Source organism: Amblyomma mixtum, chromosome 2 (genome assembly GCF_055824585.1).
Source record: "Amblyomma mixtum isolate Tamu chromosome 2, ASM5582458v1, whole genome shotgun sequence".
Classification (NCBI taxonomy): Eukaryota; Metazoa; Arthropoda; class Arachnida; order Ixodida; family Ixodidae; genus Amblyomma; species Amblyomma mixtum.
Window position 1 is genome coordinate 259263653 of NC_143013.1, and position 15323 is coordinate 259278975.

At 42.3% G+C, this 15323-nt stretch overlaps 2 protein-coding genes across 3 annotated transcripts; both read left to right on the plus strand.

Annotated features, from left to right (window-relative positions):
* Window positions 1-1206: 1206 nt before the first annotated feature.
* Window positions 1207-10080, plus strand: LOC149363704 (uncharacterized). The gene is made up of 9 exons (XM_089568588.1): window positions 1207-2088; window positions 3947-4035; window positions 5987-6281; window positions 8864-8947; window positions 9035-9082; window positions 9485-9532; window positions 9658-9702; window positions 9828-9872; window positions 9998-10080. The coding sequence occupies exons 1-9, from the start codon at window positions 1827-1829 to the stop codon at window positions 10078-10080; spliced, it is 999 nt and encodes a 332-aa protein (XP_089424714.1). The 5' UTR covers window positions 1207-1826.
* Window positions 10081-10782: 702 nt separating this feature from the next.
* LOC149363705 (BEN domain-containing protein 5-like) lies at window positions 10783-14753 on the plus strand. Of its 2 annotated transcripts, XM_089569967.1 has the most exons (4): window positions 10783-11000; window positions 11589-11662; window positions 13060-13282; window positions 14614-14753. In XM_089569967.1, the coding sequence occupies exons 3-4, from the start codon at window positions 13132-13134 to the stop codon at window positions 14721-14723; spliced, it is 261 nt and encodes an 86-aa protein (XP_089426093.1). In that variant the 5' UTR covers window positions 10783-11000; window positions 11589-11662; window positions 13060-13131; the 3' UTR covers window positions 14724-14753. The 2 variants fall into 2 exon arrangements, with proteins under 2 accessions (XP_089426093.1, XP_089426092.1); XM_089569966.1 differs by lacking the exon at window positions 10783-11000 and having other exon boundaries at window positions 11194-11662.
* The last annotated feature ends 570 nt before the right edge of the window (window positions 14754-15323 follow it).

The following is a 15323-nucleotide window of genomic DNA, read 5'->3' on the forward strand; positions in this document are numbered from 1 at the left end:
CCGTTTCAGGGACCCTTTAAAGTGCGGGTACAGAACATTTTAACCACTGCAGCGCATTATGTCCTCTTCATTCGGCAGTCTCTGGCAGCCGCACTGTCTGGGAATGATTTCTTGATGCATTCTGCCAGATGGTCGGCAGTGCTGCAGTGTTCAGCTATGAACAACGCGGCCCTGCCCTCGAGATCTGCTGTGCTCACGGCATTGCTTTCAGTTCTTTTTGGGAATGTGATCTGCTGACGGGCCCAATATGCTAGTATCATTCTGGTGCTTTTTTGTATCTTTGTGAGCCTTCAGTTCGTTGTACTACTTGGATCCGAGTTGGCACCTGCAAAACTTACATTCAGCAACCTTCAATCCATTGGGTGTTTTCTTGCAGAGGAGCCAGCTGCTCAGACCCGGGTCTTTAAGCCATTCGTCTCGAAACTTTTGAGCGTACTTAACTTTCGGCGTTTTTGCCATGATATCTCCCATGCTCGTGCGCACCGTTTGGGATAGGTTATTTTCTGCCGCAGCGCCACAGTCAATGCCGATATACAGCCGGGTGTTTCACCTAAGACTTTCTGCAATTTTTAAAAATAAGCTATTTGAATTAGATGCGCGCTTTTTCTGGCATAGCATTGTCAGTGGTGTAGTACATCATAATGCGCAGCTAAGACGTGCTAACTAGCAGGCTTAATTGTTAACCAATATTTAATAGTTAACTTTTAAACTATTACCGTTAGGCTCCTTAATTAATGAGAGGCACGTAGGCCACCGTAAGTAATGTCCATATCCGTTTTTAGAATTTCGAGAACGCGATTATCCTCGGCGCTGTGGCCCAACAAATTTTGGCTATCTCGACGAGTTTCACTGGAGAGGTTGCTTTGCCTGCAAGCTTCTCAACCCGCATGTATTTTGGCGCGATGTAGTATACCACTGACAATGCTATGCCACAAAAAGCGCGCATCTATAGCTTATTTTTAAAAATTGCAGAAAGTCTTAGGTGAAACACCCTGTATACCAAGCGGACTGCTTTATTCTGCTCAAAGAAGCACTATAAGGCGTGCATAGGCTTTCATGCATCATGCGCAGCAAAATATAGTGCCACCATACAAGTACTTTTCCCACGTAAAACGTGCTGTTATAATTTATAGCTGTACTCGTATATACATGCGTGCTTTTATGTACGAAAAGGCAAAATGTCCAAGCAACCTTGCTCAAATAGTTTATGATTTTTTATTTCGACTTCGAAATTCATACGAAGTACATGCAGAATTCAGTGTCGCCATTTTAGCGATTTTCCCGCTAAATTAAGTGACTTTTGTTGCCTCTTAGCGGGAAAAATGTTCGTCTAGCGGCTAGCAGATTTTTTAGCGGATTTTGAATCTTTATTTCGTGGGTCTCATTGTTTTAGCGGATTTCAGGACGTGAAGTGGATCTGAACGAAATGAGCAATTCTCTTCGTAGGCTTCAGTAAAAAAATAGTGGCCGGCGGGTTATGTGCGAGGAAGGGAATTTATCAGCGGTGCCGGCCGCTGGCTCGTTGGTGTGGCCAGTTGGCGTGGGCCGTTGCATGGCAATAGTGTACTAGAATTAGTACACTATAATGGCACGCCTCGAAGAAGCCCACGGAGAGATTCGTAGCTTGCGCCTCTCCGCACCTGGCTGCTGTAGGGTTTCAACTGATTCTATGCATGACACCATGCATCGACCCTGCGAGGCGCGGTGAAAGGCGCCTAGGCGCCTCGGTCACTTTGCTACACCCTATCTCGCAGATTACTTCGGAACCAGCGTCTTAAAAAAAAAAAAAAAATCAGTCACTCTACACTTTTGTCCGCGTAGTTGAGATGCGTCCATTGCCAAATCAAGGCGCGTCGCGTTGCAAACTTAGTGCGCATTTGCGGTTCGTTTTAATTGTTCCCGAAATGTTCGTCTACTGTGAGTACGTGTGTGATCATACAACTGCTGTTGTTGAACACACTAAAGTTCAGTCATTTGAACCAAAGAACGTCGCGGATTTCGATCCGGGAAAAAACTACAGCGTCTACTGGTGCGGCGACGACTTCACCGCTGGCGGTTACTACGATGCCAGAATCATACACATGACAGGTAAGTCGCCAAAAGGCCATCCATTGTATTTTTTTTTCTGCGGCTGAACAACTTTTTGCGGTATTAGGAAGGTGTATATACAAGCGCGTGCCCTAAGTATGCATGACTTCCGCACTTGTGCGCGCGCTGCTCTACGCAACGACACAACCGTCTTGAGAACTCAAAATGGAGCACTTTCGGGGATCCATTGGCTATATTATAGATATTTGTCGCTTCGTCAAGGGCTCGTGAAAATATTTTGAGGCATGACAAGTAAACCACGCAAAGCGCGCAAGTTGAGGTCGCGGGAAGCGGCGAATGGAAAACACGTGCTCTAAAGTTTCGATTTCTCTTTCTTTTTTGTAATTCTCGTATCTTCACCTGTCTTCTAGCGAATAATTATAACGAAAGGTTGCGAAGTTCATAAAATGACTTGTTTTCTCATGCGTAGTTGTCTAACATTGTCAACGAATTGCGCTTCTGATACCCCGCCGGTGCCTCCCGGTGCCGGTGCCGCCGGTTCCGCGGGTCGCGGTGCCTCGTGTATTTCGCGGGTTTCTGCTCGTGTTTTTAATTTTATTTCAGTGAGTATTGGGCTTCATGTATAAGAAAAAAATGGCTTTATTGCACACAACAAGGCTTTGTGTACTACTAATTATACACTTGTATACTTCCTTCTTAACTATTGATGTCCCGGGGAGGACTATATGAGGGTATTAGTTTTAATGACTCAGTAACTGTTGCAGCTAGCGGAGCGTAAAATCCAAATGTGAAATCAGCATACAAAGTTTTATGTAGTATGTATGTATACACGTATATATATTAAATTAAGGTATATTTTATAAATAATGGTAATAGTTTTAACTGCCATCCCTGCTGAAAAAAGTTCTATGTTGCAATAAACTCATACAGTTTATCATACAAATATCATAGACTTATCATACAAATCATAGAAAATTATCATAGAAATGTCATACATTTCTATAAATCATAGTCATCATAGAGATGTCATAGAATATCATACAAATTGTATGATATATCATTCAGATTGCATGATATTCTATGATGAAGCCTCTATGAGGTTATTGCATCATAGAAGTTTTTTTCAGCAGGGATGCCCTCCTTGAGGCAAAACGCTGTGGGGTACATGTTGCTATAGTGGCTCAGCAGAGCATGTGTTTCTCTGTTTTTAGTGTTTTATAATTTATTACCATACAGAGTTCTTGCCCTCAAGGCAGGACAAAAGGAGGGGATATGTGCTCAACCTCAAACACTAAAATGAAGTGTGTATGTGCTTAGAAATTGTAATCTGGCTTTTACTGCTTAAGACGTTAATTAATGTGTCTTCAACTAATTCTTGCTCAACAAAGGACATATGAATGCAGCGTGAAGTACCGCAGCTGTGCCCTCTTGGTTTGAGCATCCACCTTGCGTGCAAGCGGTGTTGGGTTCAATCCCCATACAGTGCCCCCAGGTACTCAGAGATGATGCAGTGTGTGCAAGGTTTCCCTTGGCCTGGTGTTTGGCATATGTGCGGTAAAATGCTCGAAAAATGTGTCTCTAATTTCACCTTGAGTAGACGAAAATTCCTTGTGCCATGGTGCTCTTTGGACAAAGCTGCCTTTAAACCAGTAAGATCTGCAATCATCATCATCTGATAAGCTGCATACAGTATGATTGCAGTAGACGGAGAGGAACTTGTACACAGAATTCGCGGATGCAGGTTTGTTCCATTACAATACAAAAAAATTGAACATTTTGTAAAGGTTGTGTGCATATCAGATTGGAAAAATTCAAAATAATATGCAGTGCAGCTCCATGATACATTCTTAACCTTTTATCAATGCACATTGCTTCTAACTTTCTATGTGCTGTGCAGAATCAAAGGAGGAAATGGACATCTACAAGGAAAAACGACACCGAAGACCTCTTATACCACCCGAAGGGAAGAAAAGGACAAAAGGAAAGGTAAAGTCATAGCTTTTAAAGGCTGGTAATATTACTTTCAAATGTGCAGTTTTGCACTGTAAAAGTGTGTGTCTACTTGATGAACAGCTCACAAGGTGGGGCTTGTGACTGGCCTTGAAGACAGATCATTGCCTCCAGATATCCACTTCTATTTCAAGCTGTAAAATATTTGATCCTAAGTAGGTTGTCGGGCAGGTGAGTTACATTTATTGAAAGCAGTGTTAAAAAATATGGACATGGGAAGAAGGTGTACACACGAAGATGAACGGACAGCTAATCTATATTCAGGGACTGCTCCACATTAAAGACACTGCCTACTAGGATGCCGTGCTGACATTTAGTATGCTCCTTTCCCCACACACTCTTCCACGTGATTCCTGGCTCAACTTGGATCAGCTTGCAAGGCCAGCTGACCTTTGTGCACCAGGCTAGCAGCCTTCTTAGGGGTTGACTCTGAGTGACCAAACACAGTTCTACTGGGTCATTCCATGCCAAACACCCCAGACGTTGCACACAGCCATCTACAGTTTGTTCAAAAATATTCATGGCAAGTTATGCCAATGTGCCTAATCAAAGCCTGAAACATTTTCGTTGAAAAAATTTATTTGTGAGGTCAGTGCAGCTTGAACATTTAGAGACGGCTTTAATAAAAACACTTATAGTCGGATACAACTTAAGTCTGCAGTGAAGCTCCGCCCACATTCAGCCTCCGCGCACAGAATTCCTCCACGACGAAAAAGTAGTCCGTTGCTTAAACATACCTTGTTACCTATAAACAAGCTTATTGCAAGAAAAAAAATTATGAGCTTTTGAATTTTCATATGGGGATTGTTTGATAAAGTCAAACATTCAAGCTGATTTCTTTTACTGTTCCGTTTACAAAAGTCAGGCTGATTTTGTTTCTGTTCCAATTGGAAAGCGGCGACTGCGGTCTAGTGTTAGCAACTGCTTTTTTTTTTAAGTTGTATTCTACTATAATATTAACATTTGGAAAATAATAACATTTAGAAAAGATTAATCATCATCATCAGCCTGCCTACGCCCACTGCAGAGCAAAGGCCTCTCCCATGTCTCCCCCCCACAAAAAATATACTCTGCCTGTCGATGGAACTGCATAACCAGGCCTGAAGTGCGGCCTGATCTCGGTGACCAGAACCGACAACGCACTTCCTCACCAGAGCAGGATTTGGCCACCCTGGTGTAGTACTTGGCCACAACCTTCTGTGAACAAACCAATTAAGAGAAAAGATTAATGAAAAACAAATTTTTAGAAAACACTCCACAATTTTTTCAGTGACATTTGCGCAGATTCTGGCTTTCGACATAAATCAGAGCGTATAGGTTTTTACAGCTCAAATCTTTTTTTTTTAATTAAAGAAAATATGAAAATGCACCATTTCTGCTGTTTTTTTATACCAACTTGCTCTCGCATATTCAGAAATAGCCATTTGGCTTCTCTAGATGTCTAGAACTTATAACCAATGTTACAGGTGATGAAACTGTGTACATTGAAGTAAGAAAAATACTAAGGTTGCAAAAAAGTGCATTTTGAGCCAAAAACACTGGTTAATTTCACCCTGAGGTGATCCAAGTAAAAATACAAACAATGACAGGTTACATAGAACAATCTATTGCCTTTCATTTCTTACATTTTAATCGAGGTAATTTTTGTTTAAAGTGAGAAAAGAATTTTTGAAGTTGAGCTCTTGCGTCGGAAGTTGCAAGTTGCAGATATAGGAGAATTGCGACCTGCACTTGGACCTGTGAAGAGCCACATGTGGCTCGCGACCTACAGTTTGCCCCCCCCCCCCTCCTCCTCCCCCCTGTACTAGTGCATTGCACAACTTTCCCCATTATGCTGTGGCATGCTGCTGTCAGGATTAATCCTGATGGATTGCATATTTTGGTGTGCTCAAAAGTTCAGCAGGAAATTTTAATTGCGCCTATTCAGTTGCAGGTGACAAAGTCAGCAAAAAAGCTACGGCTTGATGTGCAGCGCCAACAGGAGCTGCAGTTGATTGAGGAGGCAGTGGTGGATGGAGCCGTCGGCATGGTTCCTGTTGGATTGCACAACGAGCTGAAGCGCAAAACAGAGGCCTTGAAGATTGAACTGGCTGCGTTGAAGCAAGCAAGGGGTGACCAGCCAGCTACAGCTGAATTTGAAGCTCTTAAGGATGAAGTTGGACAGCTCCGTATTCTGAATATGGAACTGCAGCGCAGCCTTACTTCCAAGCTCTTCGATGCTGGTAAATCCTCTTGAAAAGTTAGCTTCTTTGGAGCTGTTATGTCTTGATGCAGAGCATACTTTCAGATCCATCTACAGAATCATGTGTAGTGTGAAACAATTTTTTGTTTCCCCCACACAGACACACACTTGTAAATGTGTTGTGAAGATGGTGGGGAACAGGTACTTCTAAACTTCTGAAATCCATCATAGCTGTGTGGAGGGATGCTTGTTGCTGTCGTGATTGCTTCCTCAAATTTCCAGTTAACTCGCTGGCTATAAGTTTCCAAAAAGACAGGAAGAGGATAGGCAGCTGGTCTGTGCAAAGAACCCTCAGTGTATCATGTGCCTTTTAACTCAACGGGAGATCATTAAGCATTAAAAAAGAATTTAAAATCTTTTTTTCTTTTTTGAGGCATGCCAGGTTTTTTCATTTATCGGAAATTTTTGTTTCTGCATGTGCTCATCGCGTTCAGAATATATATCAGTGCATGCTCTGCCTGTTCATTCATTCAATATCTTAGCTAGCGGAAGCTTCCTTAATTTCTTAGCTTTCATTTTCACTGCACATTAAAAAAACAGGGTGGCATATGCATGACTTTGGTAGCACACATTAATGGCATGCCAGCACACAGTTCGGCACTGCTTATGTCAACAAAAGTTGGAAAGGAGGCTAGTTGATGGTGGACGCGCATTGTTAAGTGGCCAAGTGAAATCTTAGTGCATTATGAAACAGTAATCTGCAGTATTTTTGTTGGGAGCTCAGAAGAAAGAGCATGTTTCGCTTCTATTTAGGCCATTATAAGCTGATGAGCTGCATTACAGAAATGATCTAGTGTTTTATGTAGCCCTTCGTGCTGAATACCAGATTTCCATTGGGTATAAAGAACAATTGCATTGTTTTCAGTGAAAATTGAATCTTAGCCTCTTCACTGGTATGTTGTTGTTAATTTGGCAGCAAAGGACATAATTATTGCTGGTAAAATCAGATTGGAAATCTTTCCACTGGCTGATTCAAACTTTTGAAGTCTTTGCTGAAAAGGACAGGTTGCCACCGTTTTGAAGTTAATGATGGTCTAGCATATCCTCTGAGATGCGCGCAATAAAATTGAAGTTGATACACATGCTTCATTCATGAGAACGGCCAGTGATGGCTACACCTGTATTTCGTTTCTAGGTTCTAGCTTATGAAAGCTTTGTTTTCAGTTTGTTTTGAACACGCTACCGTACTGATACAGGTGAACTTAAATTTTTGTTTTGCGTCCCTTTAACATATTCCTCATAGATATTTCTTTGCTTCTAATTTAGGAAGACTACAAAAAAAAATGAAACTAACATGTATAAGTGCTGAATATTGTTCCTCGTTCATGCATTATAACTGCAGTGCAGTAGAATAAACAAGGTGTAAGCATTCTACAGTGCTGTTGTTTGGAAGATGCAGTGTGCCCACAACCATGCAGTGCGGGCACCAAAAAAAAATGTTCTAAAATAGGCTAGCTGCGGCTGTCACAGGACTGAGCTGATTAGAAATCAGTGAAAAAGGTCTGATTTTTCCATGTGCATAGCTAGGCTTTTGATCATAAACAGGAAGCCTGAGTATGTCATAGAAGTTGCCAGACTGAAGCAGGAAGGTTAGCATTGTATTGAACAAATAACCCAGCCACAGGACGAAGGACAGGGAAGAGACAAGGTGCACACTGCGACTGAAACTAACAACTGTGCAGCAAGTTTTCTTGGGAGGTGGATGTGCTTCATTAGAACACTGTTGTTAGTTCCAGTTGCAGTGTGCGCCTCGTCCCTTCCCTGTCCTTCAGCGTTTGCCTGGGTTATTTGTTCAATACAGTGCTCCAGCTGACCCAGATCACAACTTTTCTGCTAAAGTATGTACCAGTACTGCAGCCTGTGAACCATGGAATTATCCCTCCTGCGGCCTCAGTGTTGCAGAGTAGGCAAGGTAGATTTCGTTTGCAAACAGTATCCAACATCAGGAGTTCAGTTTCATGACACGCAGGTACTGCTTGCAACTATAGCAGAGATTTGGATAGCATGGTGCAAGGCGACAAGCTGGATAACGTGGAAGTAAACTCTTGTATACAGGTAAAAAAAAAGAGTTGTATGAAGAAACCTAGCAAAGATTATCGGTAGCGTTGCATTGCTGTTTGTAAAGCCGATACAATTTCTTCCAGTGTCGTGGCACTGGTGAACATTGCCATAGGGGACAATAAATTTTTACCTTTTCTCTAAACTCTACTTCAGAGAAAATTTATTGTTCGATACGGCAATGTTTACTGAATTATGACATTGGAAGTAATTGTATGGGCTTTCCAAATAACAAGGTAATGCTATCAGTAATCTTTTCTCGGTATTAAGTTGCGCTGTGAGCAAAATCATTAAGTGCCAGCTCACTGGCCTGTGTTTGATGAATTTATGTGATACCTGATTGGCACTAATATCCTCAGGTATAGGAAGCTGGAGTAATGAATTAACAGAAGTGTTTTAGGCAACTAAACTTATGTACTTAAAAACCGAATTATTCACTCTTATGTGCTATGATATGTAAGGGGGAAAGAAGGGATTACTTTTAAATTTATTTTTCTTTTTCAGAAGTGAGGCTGATATATGCAGCTGCCTCTGATCTTCCACTGAATATTGTGTATCAGCCCGCACTAGATAGTATGGAGAAGAATGGTAAGTAATTATTTGTGCACTTGCATTCTTTTACTTTCCTAAACTGATTTGAATGCCTCTGAAGCTCTTTACTTGTAATATCTGCAGGACAAGCCTCGGCAAGCGTTGCATCCCCACAGTGCCAAGTTCAGCATGGTAAGGTGTATACATTCTAAACACGTATTGGTTTGTTGACATGTGGTTTGCTGGTGGCAGTTTCATGACATTTCAGGACGTGTGTTTGTTAGCAGAATCTGTAAACTTCTTGAACCTAGGGAGAGAACACTGTTTAGTTGAACCGGGTCAATTTGAGAGTTATCAGAATGATAGAGCACCGTTGCATTACCATGTAGACTGACACAGATGCTATGCTTAACTCCTTGAAAGTGAGGCTAAAATGAAAGTGCTGACGTAAGTATACCTTTCACTGGCGAGACTTTGCACGGCTGCTTTGTCTGATGTGGCCGTGCAACAGTCGGAAGCACTGGCATGCCTTACTGCAAATAATTATGGAAGAGAAATTCCTCTGCAGCTCCTTATAACTTGCTGTTCCTGCAGGACAAGCCTCGGCGAGCACTGCTTCCCTGGAGAGCCCAGGTCTGCTTGGTAAGATACTCTTTCATGTTTTGGGTTTAGTGATCTGACAGTTTAGCGCTGTTTTGGATCGTAGTCGTATGTTGGGAGAAAAAAGCCTCGGTAGTTGGCTAACTTATTACTTGCTGCACCTACAGGACAAGCTTCAACGAGCACTGCTTCCCAGAGCCCAGGTCTGCTTGGTAAGATACTCTTTCATGTTTTGAGTTTAGTGATCTGACAGTTTAGCGCTGTTTTGGATCGTAGTCGTATGTTGGGAGAAAAAAGCCTCGGTAGTTGGCTAACTTATTACTTGCTGCACCTACAGGACAAGCTTCAACGAGCACTGCTTCCCAGAGCCCAGGTCTGCTTGGTAAGATACTCTTTCATGTTTTGAGTTTAGTGATCTGACAGTTTAGCGCTGTTTTGGATCGTAGTCGTATGTTGGGAGAAAAAAGCCTCGGTAGTTGGCTAACTTATTACTTGCTGCACCTACAGGACAAGCTTCAACGAGCACTGCTTCCCAGAGCCCAGGTCTGCTTGGTAAGATACTCTTTCATGTTTTGAGCTTAGTGATCTGACAGTTTAGCGCTGTTTTGGATCGTAGTCGTATGTTGGGAGAAAAAAGCCTCGGTAGTTGGCTAACTTATTACTTGCTGCACCTACAGGAAAAGCTTCAACGAGCACTGCTTCCCAGAGCCCAGGTCTGCTTGGTAAGATACTCTTTCATGTTTTGGGTTTAGTGATCTGACAGTTTAGCGCTGTTTTGGATCGTAGTCGTATGTTGGGAGAAAAAAGCCTCGGTAGTTGGCTAACTTATTACTCGCTGCACCTACAGGACAAGCTTCAACGAGCACTGCTTCCCAGAGCCCAGATCTGCTTGGTAAGATACTCTTTCATGTTTTGGGTTTAGTGATCTGACAGTTTAGCGCTGTTTTGGATCGTAGTCGTATGTTGGGAGAAAAAAGCCTCGGTAGTTGGCTAACTTATTACTTGCTGTACCTGCAGGACAAGCCTTGACGAGCACTTCTTCCCTGGAGAGCCCAGGTCTGCTTGGTAAGATTCTCATTGTACTCCCGTGTTGGTTTGGTGATCTGAAAATTTTGGTCTGCTTTAAAATATAGTGTTCATAAGCTGAAGCCGACTCGCCTGGGAAAGTTTGCTTAATGCTTGAAAGCCAATGAGCATCAGACCAATTTGATGTTGCTGAGAATTACTTAGCACCATTGCACGGCCCATGCAGTACGAAAAGAATGCTATGATTAATTCTTTGAAAGCAACAATACATGAAAGCACTTTCTGAAGACTACCTGTTCGTCTTACTGCCAAGGCTTTGCACGGCTTCTTTGCCTGCATTAGCCATGCAACAGTCTGGAGTGCCTGCGTGCCTTATTGCAGGTAATAGTGGAAGAATAACACATCTGGAACTCCTTTTTACTCACTCCATCCGCAGGACAAGCCTCGACAAGTGCTGGTCCCCTGGAGAGCCCAGGTCAACGTGGTAAGATTACTCGATTGTTGGTTTGGTGATTTGACAATTTTGATCCACTTCAAAATATAGTGTTTATAAGCTGAAGCTGACTTGCCTGGGAGAGTTTGCTTAATGCTTAAAAGCTAATGAGTGTCAAATAATTTTGGTATTTCTCAGTTAGTATTTAGCACCATTGCATTCTCCATACAGTGCGAAAAAATGCTATAACTCCTTTAGAGTGAGAATAAATGGAACGCTTTCAGAAGATTACCATTTCCTCGAATGACTTTCCATGGTTGTTTTGCCTAATATAGCCACGCAACTGTCTAGATTATCTGCACACCTTAGTGCAAGCTTTAACTGAAGAGCAACGCCTCTACAACTACTTTTTACTTGTGTACCTGTGGTACAAGCCACGATAAGCACTGCTTTTTTTTATATCAGTTTCGGAGTAGAGGTACCACATGCAGTGTTTGAATATTCCAGCCCCCATGAAAAAGTTAAGTATATAAGAAGCTATGTTAATTGATCATTTTATGGTTTGATCATCCCTGTGCATGCACATTTTATACTTTTTTTGGTGTTCAAAACAAAAAGTCAATTTTTGTCTCTGTGCAGGAGAAGGAGGCCATGGCCACTGTCCTGTCACTGAAGCTGACATACAAGTGGGCTCTACCAGGGATGATGGAAAAGTAATCACCTTTCTTTTTTACAAGCAAGCATGTAAACATCTGGTGGAGATGGTGTTCCATGGCTCCCAGTTTTACTGCAAGGACTGTGCTTTAAAATATAAATTATCTTGTGAGCTTAAATGGGACGACAAATTTCTTATGGTCTAAAGTAGGCTTTTTGAATTATTATATATAGATGTGAACAGGTATGCAGACAGCTACAGTATTCATTTTAAATGAGCCTCAGGGGAGCATTTATGGAGGGAGGTGGTGGGGCATTGGTAAATTTCACATAAGGAAAACATGCAGAACACCATTTTTTTTAACAAAAGGCGAAGAAATACATGGCTAAAATGTGACTGCTGCCCCAAGAGAGTGCCGTATATCCGACCCTATGTTAAATTAAGCCTACTCAATAACATTTTGAGTCTGCTTAATTTTTTGTTTAGTTTTAAGATTGCATAGGTCAGGAAGATAGCACCTCTAAGGGAATAACCTGTAGCACAAGCATATTAATTGCTGCTTTTCGATGTGGCAGAAGACTTCAAGCTGCTAATTGGGTGCTTGCAAGGAGAGTTAATTTGTCATACTGAACTGCTGTTTCATGTGAGCAGTAAATTACAAAAGCCTCTCCTGCATTTCTAACCTGCTGTCAGGCACTTTAGTTGTGCAGCTGGTAAGCCTGTTCGCAACACAGGTGCATTGATCATGCTTAAACTGCTAACAATGTCCAATGTATTGAACAAGTTGCATAAGCCCATGTTATCATCAGTGGTGCGTTAGCTTTGAATATTTTGGGGCCAGATGTAGAATCCACTTTCTCCTTAACTATATTGCTCAAAGACAAATTTAGGCAGTCGTTTTTGCATTCATGTCTAAACTGGAACACTATTTTTGTAAAGAACCCGTAGTAGCTTTTTCTGATTGACAGCTCAAGCTTTTGTGGAGTATGGAATTTGGAGCAATGTTTTGTCATATTACGCGTTGCTGTTGTTATTGGAGTTTGAAGTCTTATGTGGGCAATACACTAATGTGACGCTTGAAAAAAGTGACAATGCAACACTCTAAAAACTCATAAGGTGTGGTAGAACTGCTTTCATATGGATACTATTGTGATATTCATGACTTCTGCATTTTTTGTGCTCCATACCATGAGACTCAGGAGAAAACAGTTGCCCAGCCTGTCATATTGGCTTTGAGGGGACTATACAAAAAGTGCTAAATAGCGTGACAGTTTTTGTTTTGCGTCATTGTCAAGTGACCTTAAGTCGCCATCAGGTGCTAGAGTACTATGTAATGCTTGATGGTGCTACTGAAAGCTCCTCTGTCAAGGTACTTATAGCCTCAGAGCGCAGAAAGAGGTCTGAAAAAAATAGGCCGCAGGAAAGTATTAACAGCTGTGTGCACATATTTTGCAGGTCTATGCTGGAAGCGGTGCCTGGGTGGAGCCACAGGTGTGGACTAGGCTCTTCCAGGCGCCATCCGACTCGATGTTCTGCCGGATGGCGGCTCAGGTGTACTGGAGCACAGAAGAGTTAAAAAACAGGAGTGTGACTGGAACGCTTTCAAACAGAAGCCTGTCTCTGGGCAAGACAGAGCCAAAGCCTGCATTGACGCCGCAGAAGCTGACTTCTCTGAAAGGTGTGTTGACCCTTTGGTGACTCTTTTGCTTTATGTCTAGCGTTGCTCAGTTAGTAAATGGCCACGTAACAATAATTTGGAACCTAAACTTCTCATCATACCTTGTGGGCTGTGAGTTTTGGTACAGAAGGAAAAATGTTTCAATGACAACTCAGGATACAACTTGTCCACAGGTTATTTACAAACACTAGACAAGCAGGAAGCTGTTTGCTGGAACTGGTCACATTAAATGCATCATCATTTGCATCATCGTGTACGTGCAAAGTATGTTAATAAAACTGGAATTAAACAAATTTAAGAAGTCATGACAGACCCATTGTTCAAGGAATTTTCACCACCGGACAACACTGCTTATAGTTCACAGATCCAGAGCTGTGTCCTGTAATTAATGGCAGCTCACTCACTTTTAAAGTTATCATGTGTGCATTTTTTCAATGCAGAACACTGCGCTATACCACAGCAGTTAATGAAGCTGGTTCTGCAGCAAGCTGTATTACTTAAACTTGTTCTTCTGCTCTTAACTAAGAATTCATTGTATTTTGCCCATAGTTATTATTGAAGCGTTAAATGTTTGTCCGTGGCAGAGCTTACAGAGATACGGAGGAGAAATTGAAGTTGGCCTAGCTGGATGTAGCTCAGCAGTTTGAGATTGAGTTCATATATTTTAAGAAGGCTTCTCATAAATTTGTTGTGGTGTGTGGAATTTAACGTCCCAAGGTTACTCAGCCTATGAGGGATGCTGTAGTAGAGTGTTCTGGAATAATTTTACATCACCAGAAGTGTTAAACCTTTACTGACATCGTCCAGCACATGGACGCCTTTTGCATTTTGCCTTCATCGAAATTGGGTGGCTGCGACTGGGTTCGAGCCTGAATACTCAGGCTCGGTATCTGAAATCCTAACCACTAAGCAACTACAGCTAGTCCTTCTCATGAATATGTCGCAGTCTGCACTGACTACCTTAAAGCTCTTGACCGCGTCGAATCATCTCAGAAAAAAGTTTCTACCTTGCAGAGTAACATGATGGTGCTTTTATGCTGCCACTATTTTGTCAGTTTATTGTGTAAAATGTATGTTGCCAAAGGCAAAGTGCTACAATGCACTTGTATGAACCACCAGTGGCTATTGTGTTCCAGATTGGGCTGGCCCTTAGTCACAAAGCAATTTTTCATTTGGCTATATATAATGCACTATATGCAACTTTTGAAACTGCAGTCCTTGACTGCATTGGGCTTCTTTGCTTTACTTCTTCTTTTGAGAGTTGCTTGTGGAAATCTTTCTGTAATGCCCCTCAATCCATACATTGCCCTTAATATTTATTCTTTCTGCAGCTTTGTTCCGCCTCTACATGGGGGACACAAGCCCAGAGGAGTCTGCAAAACGGCTGAAAGCGGTGCGCAAGCATCTTGCTCAGAAACTGGGTGATGTACAGCGCAAATAGTGCGCAACATAATAAAGGTGTTCTGTGAAATTTTTTGTGACTGTTATCTAGAGACACACATTTTGCTAAAAAAGTTATTGCACCATTTATTTGCAGCATGCAGAAATAATTTTCCAGTTTATCCAAGTTCTCCTTTTCAAGTATTCAGATAATCGTTTTAAGCTTGTCCAAAGATACCAGCAGGATTGTGTGTTGAAACAACGTGAAGGTGCCATGGTCATGTGTCTGCGTGAGCTTCATGCTCACGGGCCAACAGGCCTTCAGGCATGCACAAAAGCAGGCCAATACCAGTAGGCCGACACCACCAGGCCAATACCAGTAGGCCGATTCCAGTAGGCCGACACCATTAGGTCCAACACCAATAGGCCCGACAGCAATACACCCAACACCAATAGGCCCAACACCAATAGGCCCAACACCAGCAGGCCCGACACCAGCAGGGTCCCAATTTACGGATTGCCAACAGACCTACAGCCTGTTGGATTTTCTGATAGGGACGCATCCACGAAATGGCGGCTAAATATCTAAAAGACTTTATCCCAGCCCACAATATTCCAATCATCTGGACCCCAGCCCACTCGGGTCTGGTTGGAAACGAGG